Source organism: Felis catus, chromosome B1 (genome assembly GCF_018350175.1).
Source record: "Felis catus isolate Fca126 chromosome B1, F.catus_Fca126_mat1.0, whole genome shotgun sequence".
NCBI classification, from domain to species: domain Eukaryota; kingdom Metazoa; phylum Chordata; class Mammalia; order Carnivora; family Felidae; genus Felis; species Felis catus.
This window is the reverse complement of record NC_058371.1, coordinates 43,093,681-43,120,059: the sequence shown is the minus strand read 5'-3', so window position 1 is coordinate 43,120,059 and position 26,379 is coordinate 43,093,681. Positions and strand designations below refer to the sequence as shown.

The following is a 26,379-nucleotide window of genomic DNA, read 5'->3' as shown; positions in this document are numbered from 1 at the left end:
TCCAAATTCAGGAGGCACAGAAATCCCCCAGCAAATTCAACCCAAAGAGGCCCACACCAAGGCACACAGTAATTAAAATGGGAAAAAAAAATAGTGATAAAGAATTTTAAAGGTTGTAAGTGAAAAGAAAACATTTACAAATAATGGAAACCCCACAAGGCTATGAGGTTAATTTCAGCAGAAATTTTTGTAGGCCATAAGGGACTGGCATGATGTATTCAGAGTGCTGAGGGAAAAATCTGTATCCGAGATGTTCTACCTAGCAAGGCTATCATTCAGAATAGAAGAAGAGATAAAGAGTTTCTCTGACAAAGAAAAACTAAAGGATTTCATAACTACTAAACTAGCTCTACAAGAGATATTAAAGGGGGCCCTTTGAGTGCAAAGACCATAAGTAAGAATATGAAAAGTAAAAAATATAAAAAATATAAAAAATATAAAAAAATATAAAGGTAAAAATATGTGTTTCTGTAAAAAGTAGCCAAGGTTTTCATAAAAGGATATAAAATATGATGCCTAATATCTGAAGTGTGAAAGGGAGAGGATTAATGAATGAGATCAAAATTAAGGTACCATCAATTTAATATAGACTGATATATGTAGAAGTTGTTATATATAAACCTTGTAGTAACCACAAATAAAAAAAACAGTAATAGAAATTCTGCAAAAAATAGAATAAGGTATTCAGGTGTATCACTAAAGAAAACCAAAAAACTATGAAAGAGATAAAGAGAAGAAAGGATCAGAGAAAAGCTATCAAAAAATCACAAATCAGATAATAAAATGGCAATAAATATCTATCAAAAGTTACTTGGAATGTGAATGGACTTGAAGCAAAAGACTCATTTCAGACTTAAAGACACCTGCAGATTGAAAGTGAGGAGATAGAGAAACACTAATCAGGGAAATGGATGTCAAAAGAAACCCAGAGTAGCAATACTTACTTAGACAAAATAGACTTTTAAAAAAATTTAAATTCTAGTCAATGTACAGTGTAATATTACTTTTAGATATACAATATAGTGATTCAACAGTTCCATACAGCACCTGGTGCTCATCAAAACAAGTTCAGTTCTTAACCCCATCACCTGTTTAACACGTCTCCCCATGCATCCCCCTTCTAGTAACTATCAGTTTGTTCTCTATAGTTAAAAGTCTGTTTCTTTGTTTGGCTCTCTTTTTCCCCTTTGCTCATTTGTTTCTTAAATTTCACATATGTGTGAAATCATATATTTGTCTTTCTCTGACTTATTTCACTTAGCATAATACTCTTTAGATTCATCCATGTCATTGCAATTGGCAAGATTTCATTCTTTTTTATGGCTGAATAACATTCCATTCTACATACATGTCACATCTTCTTTATCAATTTATAAATCAGCGGACACTTGGGCTGTTTCCATAATTTGGCTATTGTAGTTAATGCTGCTATTGACACTGGGGTGCATGCATTCCTTTGAATGAGTTTTTTGTATTTTGGGAATATATACTCAGTAGTATTTTTGTATTCTTTGGTTAAATACCTAGTAGTGCAATTGCTGGGTCATAGGGTAGTTCTATTTTTAACTATTTGAGGAATCCCCTTATTATTTCCCAGAGTGGCTGAACCAGTTTGGATTCCCACCAACAGTGCAAAGGGTTCCCCTTTCTCAACATCCTCACAAACTGAGAAACAGACTCTTAATTATAGGGAAGAAACAGATGTTTGCCAGAGGAGAGGTAGCTGAGGTAATGAGTTAATTAGGTGATGGGATTAAGAAGTGCACTTGTCATAATGAACACTGTGTGATGTATGAAATCTGAAACTAATATAGCACTGTATGTTAAACATACTGAAATTAAAAAAGAAAAAAAAAGACAAAAAAGGCAACTAATCCTAATCCTAATCATCCTACTGATTAGGATGAGATATTTGCAAATGAGATGCCTGATAAGGGATTAATATACAAAAAATATATAGAATTTATATGACTCAACATTATTTAAAAATGGGCAGAGAAGTTGAATAGACATTTTTTTCAAAGAAGACATCCAAATGGCCAATGGACACATGAAAAGATGCTCAACATCACTAATCATTAGGGAAATGCAAATCAAAATCACATTGAGATTTCACCTTACACCAGAAAGAATGGGTAACAATCAAAAAGATAAGAAATAACAAGTATTAGAGAGGATGAGGAGAAAGCGTCCCTGTATACTGTTGGTGGAGCCATTAGGGAATGAAGTATGGAGGTTCCTCAAAAAATTAAAAATAGAAATTCATATGGTTCAATATTTCCACTACCAATATTTACCCAAAGAAAGCAAAAACACTATTTCAAAAATATACATCCACCCCTACACTTATTGCAACATTATTTACAATAGCCAAGACATGGAAGCTACCTACCGTCAATGGATGAGTGGATAAGTAAAAGTGGTATATATTACCATGGTGTGTGTATATATAAATATATATATATATATATATTAATATACACACATGTATATGTGTGTGTGTGTATATATATATATATATATATATATATGCCATGAACACACACATACACACACACACAATGGGATATAATTCAGCTGTAGAAAAGGTTGAGATTGTGCCATTTGAGACAACATGGATGTACCTAGATGACAATTTTTAAGTGAAAACAGACTGAGATAGACAAGTAACATACTATTGCACTCATAAGTTGAATCTAAAACAAAACAAACAAAAAAACAAAAAAAAAAACCCACCAAATGAACAAGCAAAAAGCAGAATCAGATCTATAAATACAGAGAACAAACTGATGGTTCCTAGAGTGGTATGAAGGGAATGGTTGGGCAAACGGGTGAATGGGAGAGGGAGATACAGGCTATGGAATGAATAAGTCACAGGAATAAAGTGCATAGTGTAAGGGATATAGTCATTGATATTGTGAATAACATATAAACTTGTCAAAGCACAAAGTTGTACACCTGAAACTAATATATAATGTGTGAATTATACTAAAAAAACTTAATGTAAAGTGAAAAGAAATGCATACATATATATAACACAAACATTTTACACAGATAATATAAACTCACATATTTAGTGGGATCATGGTGGAATAAAGTTTTATCCATAAACTTAAAGAACAAAACCAGAAAAAAAGATGATAGTTCTTAGATTTTATGAGTCGACCATTTCACAATATCACAATATCAAAAAGTTACCAAAAAAAACCCCACCCAAACAAAAGTAAGTTGTCATGACAAATTTTAAATGTAGTGATATATGTTGGTGGCTAGGGCTTAATATCATTAATATAATGCTTACAAATAAAGGAAATAAACACATGAATACATCAACATAAATATAGACACAAAAATATTAAATAAATAATAGTGTGCAGATATGTAAAATTTTCTGTATACTAATAATAAAAATATTAATATTGAAGCAAGTAGAAACACATAGTGATTTGTGACTATCCACTTTACTAATTTTTAAATATTACTATCAGTCTTGTGACATATCATAATTTTATGCTACAGGAAGAAGAAATGGAAGTATATTATGAAGAGCCATTAATATTTTTGTGCTCTCTTATCTAATAATTTCTAGAATTAATATTTAATGTAAGGTCTGAGAGTAAAAAAATTACAAACTTTTTTCTTTGAAACATTATTTATGTTAATAAAACGTTGTTATAATTTAGAACCTCTATTCTGTCACATCCATAAGTTACTAAATATTCCAAAGATGATATCTTGAAGAGGTGTGGTAAGATTGAAAAGTACTAATGATACAATGAATGAAAAAAATCTAAGAATTTAGAGTGCATACATTTATATATTCCTATAAGATTGAAAGAAACTGCATTGAGTTTTTTACAGTCAATTCCTTGAGCATGGAAGCATGAATGATTTCATTACCATTGTGTTTCCAATGCTGAAAATATAAGTTTAACTGAAGTGGTGTTAAAAATAAATACAGAAGTAAAAATCATACTATGATTGTAATTAACTTAGGGAAATATTTTGTGTATTTTGACAATAAATACAATTACATATTTCATTGAAAATTCCTATTATTTTTTTCTGTTTGCTTTTAGGAATGCGCTCACAAAAAATGCTGTAATCCTGTAAGTTGTACTCTAATTGGAAATGCAGAGTGTGGCAGTGGACCATGCTGTGATAGAAGAACTTGTCTGGTAAGCTTTCAAAATACTACATGATTTCCTTTCATAATTTGTGTTCTTGTGTGTCCATTTTTTTAGCAATTTTTAAGCTTTGATTTTTTGCCCAACTTCAAATATGTAACTTTATGGACCTGATTCATACATAATTGATTTCTAAGTTCGGAAGATGTACTTAGATCTTTTTCAGCCTTCTTAGCAATGCCTTCCATTGCACTGTTTTTAGTCTCTACTCAGGGCCTATCCAGTTATTATTCAATATCAATTCCAGATTATTTGGGTGCTATGAATTTCTCTTGGTCATATCTGAATGTAGCTCTTCATAACCAAGCAACTTATGACAAAAAATTAAAAATAAGGCACCCAACACACAGTTAATGTACAATGTTTGAATAAACAATAATAATAATAATAATAAAGCTCTCATTTTGAGAATAGCAGAAAAGGAGTCCATGTAGAGTAGTCAGCAACATACAGCATGTCTACTATTCAAGTTTTATCTTTTCAAGGGACCGCTGGTCCTGGAATTGAATTGAATCCTTAACTTCCTTTGGGAAATTTCCCCTTCACATTCCTTTATAGCCACACCTGAAAGGAGACTCAGTAAGATTTGACTTTTGGGGATTGCTTTATCTTGCCTTTTTTGTGTCACTTTCAGGAGTCAACGACAATCAAAATCTGATTAGAAATTTGCCAGGTTGTCTGTCAGTAAAATCTACCCTAATATAATTCTACTTTGTTCTGTGTGTGTTTTTCACTCTTTATGCTAGTAATTAAAGCCACTTGTCCCTTGTCTTCAAGGATGCAAACGTAGAGTTTCTGCTACTTAGCAATAAACCTTGTTCCTCTTCCCTTCACCAGAGCGCTCACCTTGTCCTTTGTCTCCAAATCAGCAGGATTGAACAAATAAGGCTTTTCTACACAGCCTATTGCCCTTTCTCTACAACCCAAAGGGCAGTTCTTTAAAATGGGGACAATTCTTACATTTGGTAGAACCTTTAAAAGGATTAGGTGAAGAAAAACTTGCCATAAAACTTACCATTTGCAGGTGAACAATTTAGTGATATTCAGTACATTCACAGTGTTATGCAACTGCCACCTCTATCTAGTTCCAAAACAAGTTCCTCAATCAAACAGGAGACTCCTGGAGCATTAAGCACTTGCTCTCCTTTCTTCCTTCCCCTCAGTCCTGGCAACCACCAATTTGTGTTCTGTCTGGAGTAACCTATTCTGGTTATTTCATACGAACCATAGAATATGTGACCTTTTGTGTCTGGATTTCTTCACTTAACATAGTGTTGAATATTCATTCATCTTGTAGCCTATGCATCAGTGTTCCTTTATATGGCTAAAAATATTCCATTGCATGAATATACCACAGTTTATTAATCTATTCATTCATTGTTGAACATTTAGGTTTTTTCCAATCTATTTCACTCGCGGTTTCAAGTAAATTCATAATTTGACTTTAAGTAGTTAAATTGCAATAATAATGGAAATGATAGAAATACACTGTTCTTGTTTAATTTTTTTTACATTTTTTGGTTTACTACTTTAAATATATATTTGTTTTTCTTTGTCTCATAGATAGCTGAAAGAGGACGTTTATGTAGGAAAATGACAGATCCATGTGATTTTCCAGAATTTTGCAATGGAACATCTGAAGCTTGTGTACCTGATGTGAAATCTGCTGATTTAGAACCATGTAATAATAATACTGCCTATTGCTATGAGGGAATATGCCGAGATCCAGATGTACAGTGTGAAGCATTATTTGGAAAATGTAATAGTCGTATCTTTTTTCTGGGGTTCCTTTTCAAACTGTATTTTTCTACAGTCAGTAAACCATCCTATAGCTATAATAAAGGGTAATGTTTGTTTAAAATCCAAATTTGAAAAAAAATAGTTAATCATTATGACTTTGAACTATATCAAGAGGCAAAATAGGCCTAATAAGTACAGAACAAAAAAATAGTATATTAATCAAATTTCACGTGATTGGCACAAAGAGGAGTAGAATATTAGAATTGTAGGTAAGAGAGCAAATGACTGCTTTCTTAATCATTTCTGCCTTTGACACAATTTTCCTATTCTCAAGTGGGTAGTTTTTAGTGTTTCTCCTTCTTGTATAGCCAGTAGATGACACTAAAAAATTATAGTAGATGACACTTACTGGGCATTGCTGTTGTCCAGATGTTTCTATATTAATTTACCACTTTTGTTTTTTTAAGATTAGTAATTGTAACTATTTATATTTTCAGTTGCTAAAGTTTCTACCTATCTATGTGCACAAGAAGTGAATTTTCACGCAGATCAGTTTGGAAACTGTGCCAAACATGGTTGCAATTTTCGGTGTGTATTTAGACTACTATACTTAAAAATTTTTTGAATGTTTATTTACTTTTTACACAGAGAGAGAGAGAGATAGATCGTGAGTAGGGAGGGGGGTGGAAGTGAGAGGGAGACACAGAATCCAAAACAGGCTCTAGGCTCAGAGCTGTCAGCACAGAGCCTGACGCAGGGCCTGAACCCATGAACCATGAGATCATGACCTGAGTGGAAGTTGGCCGCCCAACTGACTAAGCCACTCAGGCGCTCAAGACTACTATACTTTTTTAAATGCATGTTTGTGTGTGTGTGTGTGTGTGTGTGTGTGTGCACACGCAAAAATAAGTTAATATAAATGAGAGATGAACCTAGTATATACAGATAAATTTATTTGTCATGCTTCATATGTTCTGAATAACTTTGGTGTTATGATGTGAATAACATTTTGAATTATCTTCATGTTTTGAATTGTTAATGATTTAATATCTTGTGTTCCTAAGAGACATATGAGCAACCTTTTTTTGCCTTATATTGCCAGGCATATCCTTTGTGGAAAGATAGTTTGTCACTGGACACATTCACAGATAGTACCAGTAAAAACTTTTAATGTTCAATATACTTACCTTGGCGGCCATATATGTTTGTCAGCATATTTGAAAAATGAAACACAATCTTCAGAGTATGATTTTACTCAAGTGCATAATGGCACGATATGTGGTCAAAATAAGGTAAATAAAAATTTTACTTTGTTCCATATACGATGTTTGTGTGTCTGAGTATCTGTGTATGAATGTGTTTGTGCATGAGAAAGAAAAAAAGTGAGAGATATAAGGAAGGATGAGGTCCAACACGGTAGTCTGGGAAGACCCTGAACTCACTTCCTCCCTGGACAAACTGACTCTTCACTGAGATATCAAGCAGTTCCTCCTGGAGAGAGAGACAGAGAGAGAGAGGGAGATCTCAAATTTTTCATTTATAAATAATGTTACAAATTTTGGTTACTGTATCATGATCTTAAGATTGGAAGGACAGAATTTCTTTTAGTCAAAGGAATGCTTGCTTCATTATCTGTCATTCTTTTATTATAAGTTTTGCTGCAGATATTTAAACTTGTTTTTTCATACTTAAGAATCTAAGCCTCTTTGTTAGGCCAGGTTTAATCCGCAAAAATTTGTGTGAACAAAGAACAAAAAAGAATCAGATAATATGCCAGAAAAGCAAGTCAGAACAACCTAAGAACAACAAAGAAAAGCAAAAAAAAAAAAAAAAAGCCAAGCCAAGAATTTGATCTTTCTGTAATTGACAAGGGGAATAAATTTGATATACATATCAAGTTTATATATATATATATATATATATATATATATATATATATGCATACACACACATATCAAGTTTATATATATATAAAGTTATATATAAAGTATATATATATATAAAGTTATATATATATAAAGTTATATATAAAGTATATATATATATAAAGTTATATATAAAGTTATATATATATATATATGCATACACACATATATATACATACATATATAAAATTTGGCCTTCCCACAAGACACAATAATAAAACAGAGTTTAAGCTTTGTTTATTTTTTCTTAAAAATTTTGAGAAGCAGAATAAAAGATTTTTAAATTGGTACCATTAAAAAATTAGTTGACTGGGGTGCCTGGGTGGCTCAGTTGGTTAAGTGTGTGACTCTTGGTTTCAGCTCAGGTCATGATCTCATGATTTGTGGGATTGAGACCTGCACTGGGCTTTGTGCTGACAGTGTGGAGCCTGCTTGGGATTCCCCCTCTCCCTCACTCTCTGCCTCTCCCATGCTCACACTCTTTTGCTCTCTTTCAAAATAAATAAATAAAAAGTTTAAAAAAATAGTTGACCAAAGGAAAAAAGTAAACAATTATCTCACATTTTATTAAAATATTTGCATTAAGATATAATATTTTAAGAAATGAAAATTCAGAGGAAAATGGAAGTGACTAGTAAACATCTCAGAATGAGAAAAGATATTCTGACATAAAAATGAGGTATTGCAAAGAAAGATACTAGTACTGACTACATTAAAAATAATATGTCATCCTTTCAAAGATAATCTAAACTGAAAAAATAGTTTACAATAAATATGACAGAGCAAATGCGTAAATTCATTAACTAATTTAATCTTTCATTAATACACACTAAAATGGTGTGTGTGTGTGTGTGTGTGTGTGTGTGTGGTATAATTTGGTCTTTGTCCCTGGTTTCTGGCATGGAGCATCTAAATCCCCTTAGAATTTCCTGTGTGATAGGAATGTTTTTTGTTATTCATCCCCTCCCAATCAAACCTGAGTTTATGCTAATGAGGTGACTTAGGGTGGGGTTTCTAGACAGGTTCAGGATGGGGTTGGTTACCAGAAAGACCAAATGACTAGAGTTTAAACTTTTGGCCTCACTCACAGACCATCAGGAAGGAAAGTGGTGTGGCTAGAGTTTGAACTTTATAAAAACTTTTGAACATTGAGATTGAGAGACTTTCTAAACTGATGAACAAATCAACTTGCTGCAATGATGAGATGTTTGGAGATGTTATGGAAACTATGACTTCCTCCTTGCCCCTTCACTCCCAATATATCTTGCACTCTATATTTCTTCCATTTAGCTGTTGCTGAGTTGTATCCTTTGTAATAAACTGGTAAACATAAGTAAAGTGTTTTCCTGAGTTCTGTGAGCCAAATGAGCAAATTAGCAAACCTGAGGAGGGGGCCATGGAAATCTCCAATTTATAGCCAGTTGGTCAAAAGTGTGGATGGTGTGGGATTTGCATCTGGTATCTGAAATGGGGGCAGTCTTGTGGCATTGAACCTTTCAAGTTGTGCAATCGGATTTTAACTCCAAATAGTGTCAGAATTGACTTATATGGAATTGTGGGACACCCAGTTGGTATCAGAGAAAACATCACATAATATATATGTATATCACAATATATGTGTATATTATGTATATGTGTGTATGCACACACATGCACACACACACTGATATAGATCAGTTAAAAAAAATCTCATGAAATTGAACATATGACTAAGAAACATGAAAAAGTTCTACCTAACTTGTGATTAAGTAAATACAAAGTAAATGAATATGTAACCATTATTTTTGTATTATTTGGGCATTGAGAATAATATTTGATGGTGAGAAGCATACCTTACTATCATCTTAAACCTAGTATAAATTAACACCTGCTTTCTGGAAAGTGATTTAGAAATGTGTAAAGAGTTTAATATATTAACATACTTTTTAGGCTATTTCTAATGTAATAATAAATTAATTTTTAGATATAAGAAATATACATTTGTATAGAGCAATTATGATGTAAGTTACAATAGAGAATAAAATGAAGACAAATTAAACACCCAATTGTAGGTTGGCCAGACAAATTACAGTATACTATATTTATCCAGTGACATATGTAAATAATTGTTAGTTACGTGGATATATATTTCCAATATAGTGAGTGAGAAGTCAGAGAAAAACCTACAAAACATGCATTTGTACTGTATGGATTGCACATGGAAATTCTGTGATTTGTGATTTTTACTAAATATTGTTTTTTTGGCTTGTCTTGCTGTTCCTTCACAAGCCGAAATTGTAGCAGCCCTGTGACTTTATGTCTTTATAGCTTTACAATAGTAAAAAATGAAATTTTTATAAAGAGTCTTAGCATCATGATATTGTGAGATTGATAGCATTTAAAGGCATTTATAACCTAGGAAGACTAAATAAAAGACACGCAAGACAGCTTCTACATTGACAATTGCAAAGTAGTGCAAAGCATTACTAGACAGAGAAGATCTACATAATAGAGGGATAAGCCATCCTCATTTATTTTTAAGACTTAATATTGTTATGATGTCAATGTTCTCAAAATCAATTAATGAATATGATACAATCAAAAATCAAACTCCAGATTTTTGTTTTTGTTTTTGCTTTATTTATTTATTTTTTTGGTGGAGGAGGGGATGCATTGTTGTTGAAAACTGAAAATTGACTTAAAGGTTTATATGAAAATGCAAAGGGCAGAAATACAAAATGGTCACTAATTTTTTTAAAAAATTTAAATCCAAGTGCGTTAACATATAGTGTAATAATGGTTTCAGTAGAATTTAGTGATTCATCACTTAAATATAACACCAAGTGCTCTTCCCAATAAGTGCCCTCCTTAATGCCCATCACCCATTTAGCCCATCCCCCTGCCCAACACCCCTCCAACACCCCTCAGTTTGCTCTCTGTCTTTAAACGCCTTTTATGGTTTGCCTCCCTCTCTGTTTTTATCCTACTTTTCCTTCTGTTCTCCTATATTCATCTGTTTTGTTTCTTAAATTCCACATATGAGTGTAATCATATTATATTTGTCTTTCTTTGGTTAATTTTGCTTTGTATAATACATTCTAGTTCCATCCACATTGTTGCAAAAGGCAAGATTTCATTCTTTTTGATCACTGAGTAATATACCACTGTATGTATATACACTGTATCTTCTTTATCCATTCAGAAGAATAAACCTGGACCATTTTCTTATACCATACACAAAAATAAACTCAAAATGGATGAAAGACCTAAATGTAAGACAGGAAACCATCAAAACCCTAGAGGAAACAGGCAACAAACACTTTGGTCTCAGTCACAGTGACTTCTTACCAAATATGTCTCCGGAGGCAAGGGAAACAAAAGCAAAAATGAACTACTGGAACCTCATCAAAATAAAAAGCTTCTGCACAGTGAAGGAAACAATCAACAAAAAAAGCCAACCGGTGGAATGGGAGAAGATATTTGCAAATGACATGTGGGATAAAGGGTTAGTATCCAAAATCTATAAAGAACTCACCAAACTCAATACCCAAATAACAAATTGTCAATGTAATTTTAAAGAAGAAAATGGAAACTGGAAATTCATACTACCAAATATCAAGATTTATTGTGAAGTTAAAATAATTAAAGCATTGCAATATTGGTATGATGATAAACTGACTTCTAGACTAAAATAGAAAATATTATTTCAGAAGAACTGCAGATCAAAATGTTTTAATAAATACCTCAGAGAAAGCTTAGGGTCTGATATACTGAAAGATTTCTTAAATGCTACAAAATGAGTTAAATGTAAAGGAAAATATTGATAAGTGTATTATGTGATGATTAAAAATTACAGGTAGAGATTTGGGGTTCCAGAATGATGTACTATACATACTTTTCTATTGTGTACAGTTAAAAACAATTTTATACGTAAAGCTAACATAATACTGTGAAAGCTGAAGAGAGAAAGGCAAGACTAGGTAGGGACTTCGGAGCCCAAGGAACAACACAGCAGGGAGCTTCCTTTCATTTTTGCCTCATATATCGCAACCCGGGTGTCAGAAAAGCTAGCAACTCAGAAGTGCCAAATGGAACTGACAAAAAAGAGTCATCAAGGAAAGCCTGACTTCTTTATCCAAAGGGGCAGTCAAGCAAACAGTATACTTTTAAATAATAACTGCTCTACTTCAACCACACAACATAGAAAGAATTGTGGTCATACCTTCACCCTAACCAGGGTGGTTTGAGCAGAAGCCTACTGGTGTCTGTCTTTCCCTGACCCTTGTAGTAATTAGGAGGCCCTCTCATCTCAGGTAATATCCCTTGTCCCTTGTCTAGAACTCTAACAGAGAACTGCTAAAACAGGTTTAAACAGGATTCAGAATCGCATAATACTCAAAATATCTAGGTTTCAATAAAAAATCAGTCTTAATACCAAGAACCAAGAAAATCTCAATTTGAAAGAGAAAAAAACACTAACATCATAACACCAAGATTACACCAATATACTTTAAAGAATGTAAAGTAGCCATCATTAGCATATTTCAAGAGCAATTACAAACATGCTCTTGAAACTACTAATGGAATGATAGAAAGTTCCAGCACACACAGAGAAGATATAAAAAAGAACCAACTGGAAATTTTAGAAATAAAAAAAAATTATAGGGGCACCTGGGTGGCTCAGTTGGTTAAGTATATGACTCTTGGTTTCAGCTCAGGTCATGATCTCACAGTTTTGTTAGTTTGAGCCCCGCATTGAACTGTGCTGACAGAGCAGAGCCTGCTTGGGATTCTCTCTCTCTCCCTCTCTATCTGTCCCTCCCCCACTCACAAATAAATATTTCTGTCTCTCTCAAAATAAATAAATAAACTTAAAAAATAATAATTTATAAAACTCGGTGATGGGCTCAGGAGCAGAATGAAGGTGGCAGAGTAAAGAATCAGTAAAGCTGAGGATAGAACCATAGAAAATACCCAATCTGAATAACAGAAAGTACACTGAAAAAACAATGAATAGAGCCTCAGGGATGTGTGAGATTATAGCAAAAGATATAATATCCATGATATTGTCATTCTAGAAGAATAAGAAAGAATTTAAGAATGGAAAAGTATATGAGGAAATAATGCCTGGAGAGTTTCCGGATTTGCCAAAAGGCATAAGCCTAAAAATGCAAGAAGCTGAAAGAATGTCATATAGGATGAACCTAGTAAAATTCACAGTTAGATACAGCATAATTAAATTTATGAAAATTAAGACAAAGAATCTTAAAAGTAGTGAGAGTGAAACAACATCTTACCTTCAGGGAAAATACAATTACAATGACAAGAACTGAAATGAGACCATATGGGAACTAGATATACAAATGCCACAGATTACTGTGCTGATTTGTCCCACCAGCCGTATGACTGCTTAAAGCTTTACAGATCAATTCACTCATCTCTCCAGCAGTGATTCTCTCCTGGGAAAGTCTGATCATTAGCCTATGCCCAACTGGCCAATGTCCCCATGTGGGGAAAACAAAGAAAGGAGTGAGGGAGGAAGGAAATGGAAGGAAGGGAAGTGAAGGGAAGGGGGGAAGTGAGGGAGGAAGAAAGTTTCTCCCTATTTGGTTCAGTAGGAGCTTTAAACTGGCATGACTTTTTACTCTCACACTATTGCTAATAAAAACAAAAAACTAATTGACAGCCTTTTCCATGTGACAGGGGTTTGTCACATGACAGTCTTCATTGTGGAAACTGGCTTTTAGGCCATGATACTGCATTGGATGGCACTCTTCTAGAGGACAAACCATTTGAAAAGCCCCAATTCTGTAGTCACCATTAATTCAGTTGCTTTAGGAAACAAAATACCTTTCTAAACTTTCTCCTTTGGGATAAAAGTGTTGTGTCGACTAAATTTTGTAACTGAGAGAAAGGAGAGGTGAGTAGTGAATATGAAAGCTAACTACTTCTGTGGTTTTGAGGACAGATTTCCATTGAAAATTCTGCATTTTAGCCACCCTTCCCTACCTGCCTTTTTGGCTCTTCTTCCTCTGCTTTTCCTTCTTACTCAGGCTGCAGCTCCTCCAGAGCATTCGAAGTTGATCAACCAGGCTCTCTCCTTTACCATTGTATTTGATGACGTTGCTTCCTCGCCTCATTTTATCCATTAGTGGACTTCATTTTATTTCAAAATCCCAGGAAGTTCTTAAATCTTTTATCTTCCAATTGCCTCTTTCTGATGATCCTTTACTCACATTAATTAGGAAAAGGGGAGCTGTTGTGAGTGAATTTGATGTGGAGTTTTTCTGTGGTTATTTTAAAAATTCATCCAAGATATACTTTATTTTATGTGTTACTCTTCCTTGTTCAGTTGATTTCAGAGTGGTTGGAAAGGAAAGACTTCTTTATCTTACTCTCACTAAATGTGGGTCCTTTGTAAAAATTATCTTGATAGATAAAAAGAAAGAGGGAGAGGAGGGAGACTTTATTTATTTATTAACATCTAATAGAAAGTACACCTGGAAGAAAAGTACATCTTCCTTATTAATCATAATGAAATTTTTTATTTTTTATTTAAAAAAATTTTTTTTCAACGTTTATTTATTTTTTGGGACAGAGAGAGACAGAGCATGAACGGGGGAGGGGCAGAGAGAGAGGGAGACACAGAATCAGAAACAGGCTCCAGGCTCTGAGCCGTCAGCCCAGAGCCTGACGCGGGGCTCGAACTCACGGAGCGCGAGATCGTGACCTGGCTGAAGTCGGACGCTTAACCGACTGCGCCACCCAGGCGCCCCCATAATGAAATTTTAAATAAAACACTCATATACTGAATACTGTTATATACTGGGTGAAGAGTATACTGCATGGAGATGGGCATATTCCAGCAATGCAAGTTTGCTTAATATTGGATATGATAGAAAGCTTTCTGATTTTTTTATTTATAAGGCTTAAAACAGGAGAAGTGATTCTAGTTCAGGTACATAGGCCAGGGAAGATGAACATATCTCAGCACATTCATTTCAAACTTGAAAAGGGATATGTTTGGGACATTTAAATGTCCAAAACTAGATAAGCTAATCAATGAATTGATGAATAAAATTAACTCCCTTTTTCTTACCTGGGACCCTACAAAGATATGCTTATATAATCCAGGCATTTCTCTTTAGGAAATATGTATTTTCTTATATTGTTTTTTCTTTTCTTTGAAACATGGTATGGCTGCTTCTGGGACACTGTTTGTGTCTCTTGTTCAAAGAAGGAAGTCTTATATATTAGTTTATATTCAAAACATCATCTCAACCATTGCCCAGGCCTAGCTACTTTGGTAGCGTCTCTTGTTTTTGCTGTCATGACAAAAGAGCCAGCTGCAAATTGATCCGTTTACTTGAAGGAAATTGTATCAGAAGCATGGGTCTTAACTTTTCCTGACTTTTCCCCCTAAAGACAACCCAATGAAATATGACTAGTTATTATTGCCTCAATGGCAATGTTTAAGGAGCACTAGAATGAAAATGATTTTGTGCACAGGTAATGCTGGTTTGTACAAAATTTTGTTATTCTTGCTGGCTTCATCAGAGCACTTCCAGTTACTGAACAACTGATATTCTATCCTTTATGATTGGTTAACGGTGATAGAAAATAATGATTTTTAAGACTATTCATCATACAATGTATATTCTATCAGATAACCTGAGAAAAGCCAACAGAAATTTTTACAGACTTCCCTAAAGATATTCAAATTAAACTAAAATTTGGATAGAGGAATAAGCACTTAAAGTCCACATGAAAATGAGGTAAATAAACAAATAATTTAAAAAGTATCTTGTGTTTAGTGAGCATTTACTATGTGTGTCCAACAAATTATTTCATCCTTATAACCTACATTTGAATAAATTTGGGTTATCAATTGCTGTTCCAAATTCAAAGTTGGATAAGCTGAGGCACGGAGGGATTAAATAACTTTCTCTAGAACACGGTGCGAATGTAAAAGACAAGAGATATTGTCATTAAAGTTGAAAATAAATATAAAAATTATAAGAACACTGATATTTAGCATTGATCAATATGAGGCTCTGTGACTAAAGTAGTTCCTGCACTGAGTATTGGCTCTATCAATAACTTATGCATGTTCCCAAAACAGCACATTTATTTTTTCAAATATAAAATGAGGATGGGGCCCCTGGGTGACTCAGTTGGTTAAGCATCCAACTTCAGCTCAGGTCATGATCTCGCGGTTTGTGGGTTCCAGCCTGGCATCAGGCTCTATGCTCTCGGAGCCTGGAGCCTGCTTCAGATTCTGTGTCTCTCTCTCTCTGTGCCCCTACTCCGCTTGTGCTCTCTCTTTCAAAAATAAATAAGTAAACATTTTAAATGAGGATAAAAACATCTCTTTCACGGGGTCAATCTGAGTATATACTATAAAAATGCATAGAAAATGCAAAGCCAGATCCTAGCTCATTACAAATAGTACAAATTGGCTGTTTTTGTTCTTACACCAATTAGTATCAATAAACTCACAGCTGTGCTCCCTCATGGGGAAAATAGAATCTCATTCTTAAAATTTTATGTGTAGTAATTATATGCCATTTGGACTCCCAGCTTCTTTTATTAGAAGGAGTAGATGTCATGAAATCCAGAGTGGTGTGTGCGTGCATGCTGTGTGTGTGTGCATGTGTATCTGTATCTATCTTCTGCATCTAATTTCTGTATCAAGTACAATTGCTCAACTCTTGATTTTAAATATTTTCTGTTGGTCGTTTTAACATTTCAGTATTGTTATAAAGGATTCTGTAGAGAAAGAAGTGAGAACCCAGTAAAAACAAATTGTGACTCAGTAAAAAATTGCAGTGGACATGGGGTATGTAACAGTTTCTCTATTTTTATATATAGTGTTTAAAATCCATTAGTGGCATTTTCCACTAGTAATAAGGTTAAGAATTATTTGATATGGAAATTTCTTTTAGAAACTTGCAGTTAAATAAGGAAATGGATTCCACTACTTATACTTATGTACATGATTTATGTGTTAAGATTATTAAAGGCCTCATGGGCTAATAAGCTTTGAACTTTGTACAAAAATGCAAAATGAAACAGTCTGTTATTATGTTAGATTAAGAGTGTGAAATTTTGGAAATGGGCTTGTTGAAGACTACAAATATACTTTTATACATGCTTATATAAATTTTGCTTACAATTGAATGTATGTGTACTGATATATATGTAAACACACACTTAATATACTTATATTGCATGTATTACACATATTTTTGTGAGAGCAGTTTCTTGTCCATTCAGATCTCTTTTATTCCTTAGTGGCTTCAATTTATTTCCTTGTATGTTTCCTCCATAGTATATTTGAAAATTCATTTACTGATGGACTTTTAGATAATGTTAAATTTTTACTTGACTAATGTTATTAATGGCACAATGAACATTGTTGTACACTCACCTTTGCACAATTATCTGATTTCTTAAATTGATAGCAATGAAATCAGATGGGTCAAACTTATGCAGCATTTACATTTTCAGAAATATTTTGTTTTTAAGAAATATTGTACCAGTTTTGCTCTCACCTATCATGGATGAAAATGTGCATTTTCTGAAATTCTGGCCAGACTAGCTTCTCAGGTTTTTTAATCTCTTCTCACACGCTAAACTATTGTTAATTCACATTTAGTTAACAAATAAAGTTCTTAAGCATGTATGTGTGGTCATATTTGCCATTTATATTTCTCTATTTGTCCATTCACTGTGAAATTATCTATTAGGGTATAGAAATTTTGTAAATTTTGTAAATTTTTCCAAGCCAGCATTTGGCTTTAACTCTGTGGCTAGTGTCTCCTTGCCATGTCAATGCTTCATATTTTATATAATAATCCAGGAAAAAAGTGACCTAGTTGTGTGACTAGTATCAAAATTTTCTCCCAAATCACTTACATGTCTTATTATTAACAGTTTCTTTTCTGTTTCTTTCCTTTCTTACTTAAAGTTTAATTTTTGCATGAACCTATTTCTAGATTCTCTGTTCTGCTTTTGACCCCTGTTTTTTCTTTTCTTTTCTTTAAACTTAAATTTTAGTTAACATACAGTGCAATATTGGCTTCAGTAGAATTCAGTGATTCGTCACTTATGTACAACCCCGCTGCTCATAAAAACAAGTGCTCTCCTTAGTACCCATCACCCATCTCCCATCCACCTGTCTCTCTCAACCCATAGTTTGTTCTCTATCATTAAGAGTCTCTTGTGGTTTGTTTCCCCCTCTTCTCTTTTTTTTACTCCCTTCCCGTATGTTTGTCTGCTTTGTTTCTTAAATTCCACAATGAGTGAAGCCATATTGTATTTGTCCTTCTCTGATTGACTAATTTCATTTAGCATTATACATTCTAGCTCCATCTATATCATTGCAAATGGCAACATTTCATTCTTTTTGATGGCTGAGTAATATTCCATTGTATATGGACAAGTGGATGGACATTTGGGCTCTCTCCAAAGTTTGGCTATTGTTGATAATGCTGCTATGCTATGAACACTGGAGTGCAGGGGAACCTAGGTGGCTCAGTCGGTTTAGCATCTGACCTCAGCTCAGGTCATGATCTTACAGTTTGTGGACTTAAGCCCCATATTGGGCTCTGCTCTCACAGAGCAGAGTCTGCTTCAGATTCTGTCTCCCTCTCTTTCTCTGCCTCTCCATGTTCATGCTCTGTCTCTCTCTAAAAAAATAAAACAAACATAAAAAACATTGGGGTTCATGCACCTCCTCAATCTGTATTTTTGTATCCTTTGGGTAAATATCTACCAGTGCAATTTCTGGGTCATAGAGTAGTTCTGCTTTTAACTTTTTGAGGAACCTTCATATTTTTTTCCAGAGTGGCTGCACCAGTTTGCATTCCCACCAACAGTGTAAAAGTGTTCTGCTTTTTCCGCATCCTCACCAACACTTGCTATTTCTTGTGTTGTTAATTTTAGCCATTCTGACAGGTGTGAGGTGGTTTCATCGTGGTTTTGATTTATATTTCCTTGATGATGAGTGATGCTGGGCATCTTTTCATGTGTCTGTTGACCATCTGTATGTCTTTGGAAGAGTGTCTATTCATGTCTTCTGCCCATTTCTTAACTGGATTATTTGTTTTCTGGGTGTTGAGTTTGATAAGTTCTTTATAGATTTTCGATACTAACCCTCATCTGATATGTAATTTGCAAATATCTTCTCCAATTCTGTAGGCTGCCTTTTAGTTTTGTTGATTGTTTCCTTTGCTGTGCACAAGCTTTTTATTTGGAGTCCCAATAGTTCATGTTCATTTTTGTTTCCCTTGCCTTTGGTGAAGCATCTAGTAAGAAATTGCTCCAACCAAGGTCAAAGAGGTTTCAAAATCCTTTAGGATTTTGATGGTTTCCTGTTTCACATTTAGGTCTTTCATCCATTTTGAATTTGTTTTGTGTATGGTGTAAGAAAGTGTTGCCCAGTTTCATTCTTCTGCATTTAGCTGTCTGATTTCCCAATACAATTTGCTGAAGAGACTTTTTCCATTGAATATACTTTTACTATTTTGTCAAAGATTAGTTGGCAATCTAGTTGTCATATAATTGCGGGTCAATTTCTGGGTTTTCTATTCTGTTCCATTGATCTATACGTCTGTTTTTGGTGCCACTACCATTGTGTCCTGATGGCTACAGTTTGTAATATAGCTTGAAATCTGGAATTGTGATGCCTCCAGTTTTGTTTGTCTTTTTCAGGATTGCTTTGACTATTTGGAGTCTTTTGTGGTTCCATACAAATTTTAGGATTGTTTGTTTTAGCTCCATGAAAAATGCTGGTGTTATTTTGATAAGGATTACATTAAATGTGTACATTGCTTTGGGTAGTATAGATATTTTAACAATGTTTGTTCTTCCAGTACACAAGCATGGAATACTTTTCCATTTCTTTGTGTCCTCTTCAATTTCTTTCACAAGTGTTCTATAGTTTTTAGAGTATAGATCTTTATATCTTTAGTTAGACTTATTCCTAGGTGTCTTATTGTTTTTTGGTACAATTGCAAATGGGATTGATTCCTTGATTTCTCTTTCTGCTTCTTTGCTATTAGTGTATAGAAATGCAACAGATTTATGCACAGTGATTTTCTATCCTGTGACTGCTGAATTTATGTACTTGTTATAGCAATTTTTTGGTGGAATCATTCAGGTTTTCTACATAGAGTATCATGTTGTCTGCAAATAGTGAAAGTTTGACTTCTTCCTTGCAGATTTGTATGCCTTTATTTCTTTCTGTTGTCAATTGCTGAGGCTAACCCTTCCAGTCCTATGTTAAACAGTAACGGTGAGAGTGACATCCTTGTCTTGTTCCTGACACTAGGGGAAAGGCTGTCAGTTTTTTTCCCCATTGACGATGATATTAGCTGTGACCCTTTCGATTCATCCACGAGATCACATTTATAGATATTTTCTAGCCTTCCTATTTCTAACAAATACATTTGTATCTATTTCTGGTTAAGCATGCTTTTTCCTCTTTGTTTTCCCCCATCATTTTGGTAAAAGTTCCCTCTTATCACAGGTATTTTTTTTTAATCTAACACAATTCATATTATATGTCAACTCCCACCATTTTATAATTTCTAGCTTTACAATTTCTATAGTTTTTTAGAAGAATGCATTTCAGTTGTATTATAATGTTACCTATTTTTATTTAAAAACACAAGTGACTAATAAAAGGAAATATCTATGACATTGAAAAGATATTGCATTGACATTTTTTATGTTAGATTTTATTTTAAAAATTACTTTCTGCATGAAAATACCATTAAAACTACCTATAATATATGAAATTATCATATTTTAATAACATATTATCTAACAGACACAAATAATGCACTTAATTTTTATCTTGTACATAAAATGTTCTCTTTTTTTTTTGTTTGGTTTTGATTTTAGGTTTGCAATAATAGGTTTAATTGTCACTGTGATGTTGGATATTCTCCTCCAAATTGTTATCTAAAACCATCATCACCAGGAGGAAGTTATAATGATGGGTATTGGTTTCCAGAGGGTTAGTATCTAGATGAGTGTGCTTCAGTAGAGCTTTATGTACTTATAGTAATGGTCTCCACTGATTATGTGGCTATTGAGTAACTGACATGTGGATAGTGCAACTAAAGAACTATAATTTCCATTTTATTTTACTTTATTTACTTTATTTAACTTAAATTTAAGTAGCCGCTTGTGGCTAGTGACAACTATAACAGTACAGCTTTAGATCATGTTGTCAATGAAAATTTGTATATACTTTTTAGTTCCAGTCAAGGAGTGAGCATGCTAATAGCCCTTTAATTTTAACCATGGTTCCCAAAACATTTCTGTTTATATGGCAGAGTTTTCTAGATAGGTATGGTTAAAGTACAGAACAGGTGATAGTTTTATTATGTATTTATATATTCCAAGGATGTTAACTATTGTGATGTGCTAATTCACAAATGAGTTTGCATCTTTAGTTAACCATACCATTGAAAGGTAAAGATAATAAAATCTATATCCATAGTATATGGATAGTAAATGGTATGAAACATTTTAAAATTTATTTGGTGAACCTTCATGAACAAATAAAGCATATTTGTTTTTTCTAAATATTAAAATGTAAAAATCTCATAACAGTATAATTCCATTAATGTCTTTCCATCATTTGCACTTTTGTGCAAATATATATGCAAATATATATATGTGTGCAATATATATGTGTGCAAATATATATATGTGTGTGTGTGTGTGTGTGTGTGTGTGTGTTGTTAACCTGACAATACATTATTATATTTGCTTAAGTAGCTAATAGAATGTTACAGGTTTTTTTTAATATACATATTTACATTTACTCATCCATTTACTGTTTTCAGGGGGCTTTTTAACTCCTCCAGTACATTCAGATTTCCATGTGCATCATATTTTTTCACACTGAAAAACTTCCTTTTGTGTTTCTTTTTATTTGTACCTTGAAGTGACCAATGGCCTCGGTTTTTATCTTCAAAATGTTTTTATAAAAATGTCTAAAATTGTGAAGTGTATTTTCACTGGAAGTAGAATTCTACATTGGGAATTTTTACTTTCGGTAGTTCAAAGATGTAACCCATTTGTATCCTGGCTTACATTTTCAGATGAGAATACAGTATCTATTGTATCATTCATCCCAATAATATGTTTCTTTTATTCTTTGTCTGAGTTTCAGACATATTTTATATATTTGATTTTCAACAGTTTCACTATGGTTTACCAATATGTGTTTCTCTTTGAATTTATCCTGCTTTGGTTGGCTGAGATTCTTAATTCTATACATTAATATATTTTTGAAAATTTTGAAAAAAATCAGCCATCAGCTCTTAATATTTTGTTTTTATTAAGCATATGTGGTTTTTCAAAAGTTTTTATACAGTAACATTCACTCTATGGTATACAGTTCAATGGATATTGAAAAAAAAAAGCACAGGCTCTTGTTCCCAACACCTTGGAACTTCCCCTGGATTTCCCTTTGTATTCCTCCCCCACTGCCAATTCCTGGCAACCAATTACCTGCTCTTGTCCCTATAGATTGGCCTTTTCCAGAATGTCATATTAAGTGCATATGCCTTTGAGATCAGTTCCTGTTGCCATATGTTTTAAGAGTTCATTCTTTTATTATTCAATAGGCTTCTACATAGAAAAGATATAATTTGCTTATACATTCAGCCATTGAAAGGTATTTTGGTTGTTTCTTGATTTTGGCTATTATGAATAAAGCTACTATGAACATGTGCACATAAGCTTTGTGTGTATATATATATATATATGTATATATATATATATATATATATATATATATATATAAAAGTTCTCACTTTGGGATACATATCTAAGAGTGAGACTGCTGAGTCATTTAATAAGTGCATTATTTCAGTAAGTGTATTTTTAATTTTATAAGAAACAGCCAAACTATTTTCCAAAGTGGCTGGGGCTGTACCACTTTTTTTCTCTCTCTCTATTCTCTCTATGAGATTTCCAGTTTCTCTGCATAGATGATTCACACTTCACAAGCATTTGATATTGTCAATTTTTTGGTTTTGTTTGGTGTTGCCACTTTCAGATGTGTGATGTGCCATTGTGATTTCCATTTAACTTTTTATGTTGAAGTAATTATAGATTCACAAAAAGAAATGCAGAGAGAAGTCCTTTGTACTCTTTACTCAGCCTCCATCAGCGTTACTATGATTCAATACTATAGTACAATATCAAAACCATGAAATGGACATTAATAAAATGTACAGACCTTATCCAGATTTCACAGTATACATGCACTCATTTGTGGATGTGTATATGTGTGTGTGAGTGCACAGGTGTGTGTATTTAGTTCTATGCAGTTTTACCACGTGTTCAAATTTGTGTAACCACCACCAAAATCAAGATACAGAACTCTATTATCACTATATGGACCCTAATAATACCCTTTTATATAGCTACACTGATCCCTTCTTTCTGCCAATTTTAACTCATGGCAACCACTAAACCACTCTCTCTCTAGTTATATTATTTCATGAATGTTACATAAATGGGATCACAGAATTTGTATGTCTTGGAGTTTGGCTTCTTTCTTTTGCATAATTTTCATGATTGCATCCAAGTTGTTGCATTTATAAATTCTTTATTTATTTTTATTGATGACTAGTATTCCTTTGTATGGATGTATCAAAATATGTCAAATTATTTACTCACTGAAGTACATTTGGGTGTTTGACAATTTATAGCTATTATGAATAGATATGAAATGATAATTTGTGTAGAAAATTATGCATGAAAGTAAACTTTTAATTCCCTAGGAAATATCCCAAGAATTAAATTACTGGGTCCATGATAAGTAATTTATAGTTTTAGATGCAAACTACCAAACTATTTTCAGAGTGGCTGTAACATTTGACATTCCCACCAATAACATATGAATGACCAGTTTATTGGCATCCTTGCCAACATTTGATGATATCACTTTTTTTTTTTTTAGCCAGTCTGTTAGCTATGTATTAATATCATTATGGATTCATTTTGCACTTCCTTAATAGGTAATGATGTTGAATATATTTAAGATGCTTATTTGGCATCTGTATATCCTCTTCAGTGAAAAATCTATTCATATTTTTTGCCCATTTTCTAATTAAACTGTGAGTTTTAAGTGTTGAGTTTTCAGATTTTTAAAAAATTTTCTAGGTACATGTATTTTGTTGGATATGTAATCTTAACATATTTTCTTCAATTCTATAATTATTTTTTGCAGACCCAATTTTTTAACAAATATATTCATTTTGATAAGTTGTACTTTTTTTCATTTTTCAATCATGCTTTTGATGTCAAGTGTATGAACTCTTTGTTAACCTTAAATCCCAAATTTTCTGCCATATTTCTATTTTATTTATTTACTTATTAATATAATTTTTTGTCGAATTGGCTTACATACACCACCGAGTGTTCATCCCAACAAGTGCCCTCCTTGATGTCCATCACTCACTTTCCCCTCTCCCCCACCACCCATCAACCCTCAGTTTATTCTCTGTATTTAGGGGTCTCTTATGGTTTGCCTCCCTCCCTCTCTGTTTCTAAAAGGTGTTAGTTTTGTGTCTTAACTTTTAAGTCTATGGATCTATTTTGAGTTACTTTTTGTAAAAGGTGATAGATTAACATTTTGATTAATGGGTATCCAAATGCTCCACCATAATTCTTTGAAAAAAACTACCTTCATTCATTGAATTGTTTTTTCACATTATAAACAAAATTAATTGGACATTTTTGCGTTGGTGTATTTCTCAGTTATCTGTACTGTTTTCCATTGCTTTATGTGTCATTTTCTCCACCACTGCTATGGTGTTTTTATTATTGTTGTTGTACAGTAATTTTTAACATTGGGAAAAGTGATTCCTCCTACTATATTATTTTTTAAAATTGTTTTGGCTACCCTAGAGTCTCCTTTCCATATACATTTTAGAATAAACTTGTCTATGTTTATTGAAAAATAATGCTGTTATAAATTATGTTAAACCTAAGGATCAATTTAGGAAGATTTTACATCTTTGCTTTTAATTACTAAATCTTCCAATAATACACAGTATGTTTCTCCATTTACTTAGGCCTTCTTTGATTTCCTTCATCAGATTTTGTAATTTTCATCAGATACTCTGCATATTTTATTATTTCATATTTGTTATTTCATTTTCTTTTTATCGATTGTAAATGATGTTGCACTATAATTGAATATACTTTTATTTTATGATATAAACACCAATTAAAATGATTAATCACAATGTTGATCACTCCTACATCATCTAACTCCTTCCATTCAACTTTGCATACACTTTTGTCCATTGGCGAACCGTATCAAATAAATGTTCATGTCCATATACAGTAAAAGATGAAAGAATATTATCCTAGATCCTTGTTTACAATAAGGAATGTTACAAATATCTGTGATAAAATATTGGTTGCTGAAGATAACTGTCTGGATGAGAATACCATATTTCTTGCTTGCCATTAGAAATATTCTTTTTAAGCATTAATTATTGAGTTGAAGGAAAATTTTGATATCATTATCTGAAGAGTTGTACTATGAAATTTAATTAACATGATTAATATCTGAATCACCACTAGAGGATAGTGTTCTCTGTTTCTTTGCATTTGTCTGATTAAGAATTGTAAAATGTCCTCCATCAACATTATTTTCTTTACAATTATGGGCAGTTAAAGAAAATTTTTGAATTCTTACTTGTATTTAATAGAAGCTAAGATAAAAATATGGAATTTTACTCCAATGCCCTTTTGTATCTTCTTGAAAATTGATATATTACTTGGGAAACAAAATAAGAAAACTGAAATTTTCCAGTGGGAAAAATTAGGGAGCCCTGAAATAAACCTTTGCATATATGATCTAATGATTTTCAGTAAGAATGCCATGACCATTCAGTGGAAGAAATGGCAGTCTTCTCAACAAATGGTATTGAGATAATTGGGTATCAATATGCAAAAGACTGAGGTGGATGCTTACTTATACAATAGACAAAATAACTCCATGGATCAAAGTTTTTAAATGTACCAGCTAAAACTATAAAATTCTCTGAAGAAAATGTGGGGAAATCTTTATAACATTAGATTTGGCAATGACTTCTTGCATATGACACCAGAAGCACAGGCAAAGAAAAAATAATTGGAATTCATCATAATTGAAAACTGTTGTTCATCAAGGGACACTATCAACAAAGTGAAAATGTAACCCACAAAAGGGGAGAAAGGGTTTTTAATCATATATCTGATGAAGGATTAATATCCAGAATATGTAAAGAACTCTTATAACTCAACAGGAAACCAATAACCCAATTAAAAAATGGTCCAAGGGCTTGAATAGACATTTTTCTGAAGAAGATATACAAATGGCCTATAAGTATATGAAAAGATGCTTAACATCACTAATTGTTAGGGAATTGCAGGTCAGAACTACAAGATTCCAATTCATATCTATTATGATAGTTATTACAAAAATTTTTCTGAAAATATCAAATGTTGATAAGGATGTGGAA

At 32.9% G+C, this 26,379-nt stretch overlaps 1 protein-coding gene across 5 annotated transcripts in view; it reads left to right on the top strand.

The window, feature by feature from the left end:
• The window catches only part of LOC101097721 (A disintegrin and metallopeptidase domain 3), a 149,596-nt gene that overhangs the window by 82,946 nt on the left and 40,271 nt on the right, over positions 1–26,379 (top strand). For 4 of the 5 annotated variants that reach the window (XM_011281509.4, XM_011281510.4, XM_019828530.2 and 1 more), the window contains 6 exons: positions 4,080–4,178; positions 5,751–5,946; positions 6,425–6,515; positions 7,030–7,219; positions 16,584–16,670; positions 20,741–20,855. In XM_011281509.4, coding sequence (XP_011279811.1) covers positions 4,080–4,178; positions 5,751–5,946; positions 6,425–6,515; positions 7,030–7,219; positions 16,584–16,670; positions 20,741–20,855 — 778 coding nt within the window. The remainder of the gene's footprint in view (positions 1–4,079; positions 4,179–5,750; positions 5,947–6,424; positions 6,516–7,029; positions 7,220–16,583; positions 16,671–20,740; positions 20,856–26,379) is intronic. The other variant, XR_006596507.1, reaches the window with a different exon arrangement.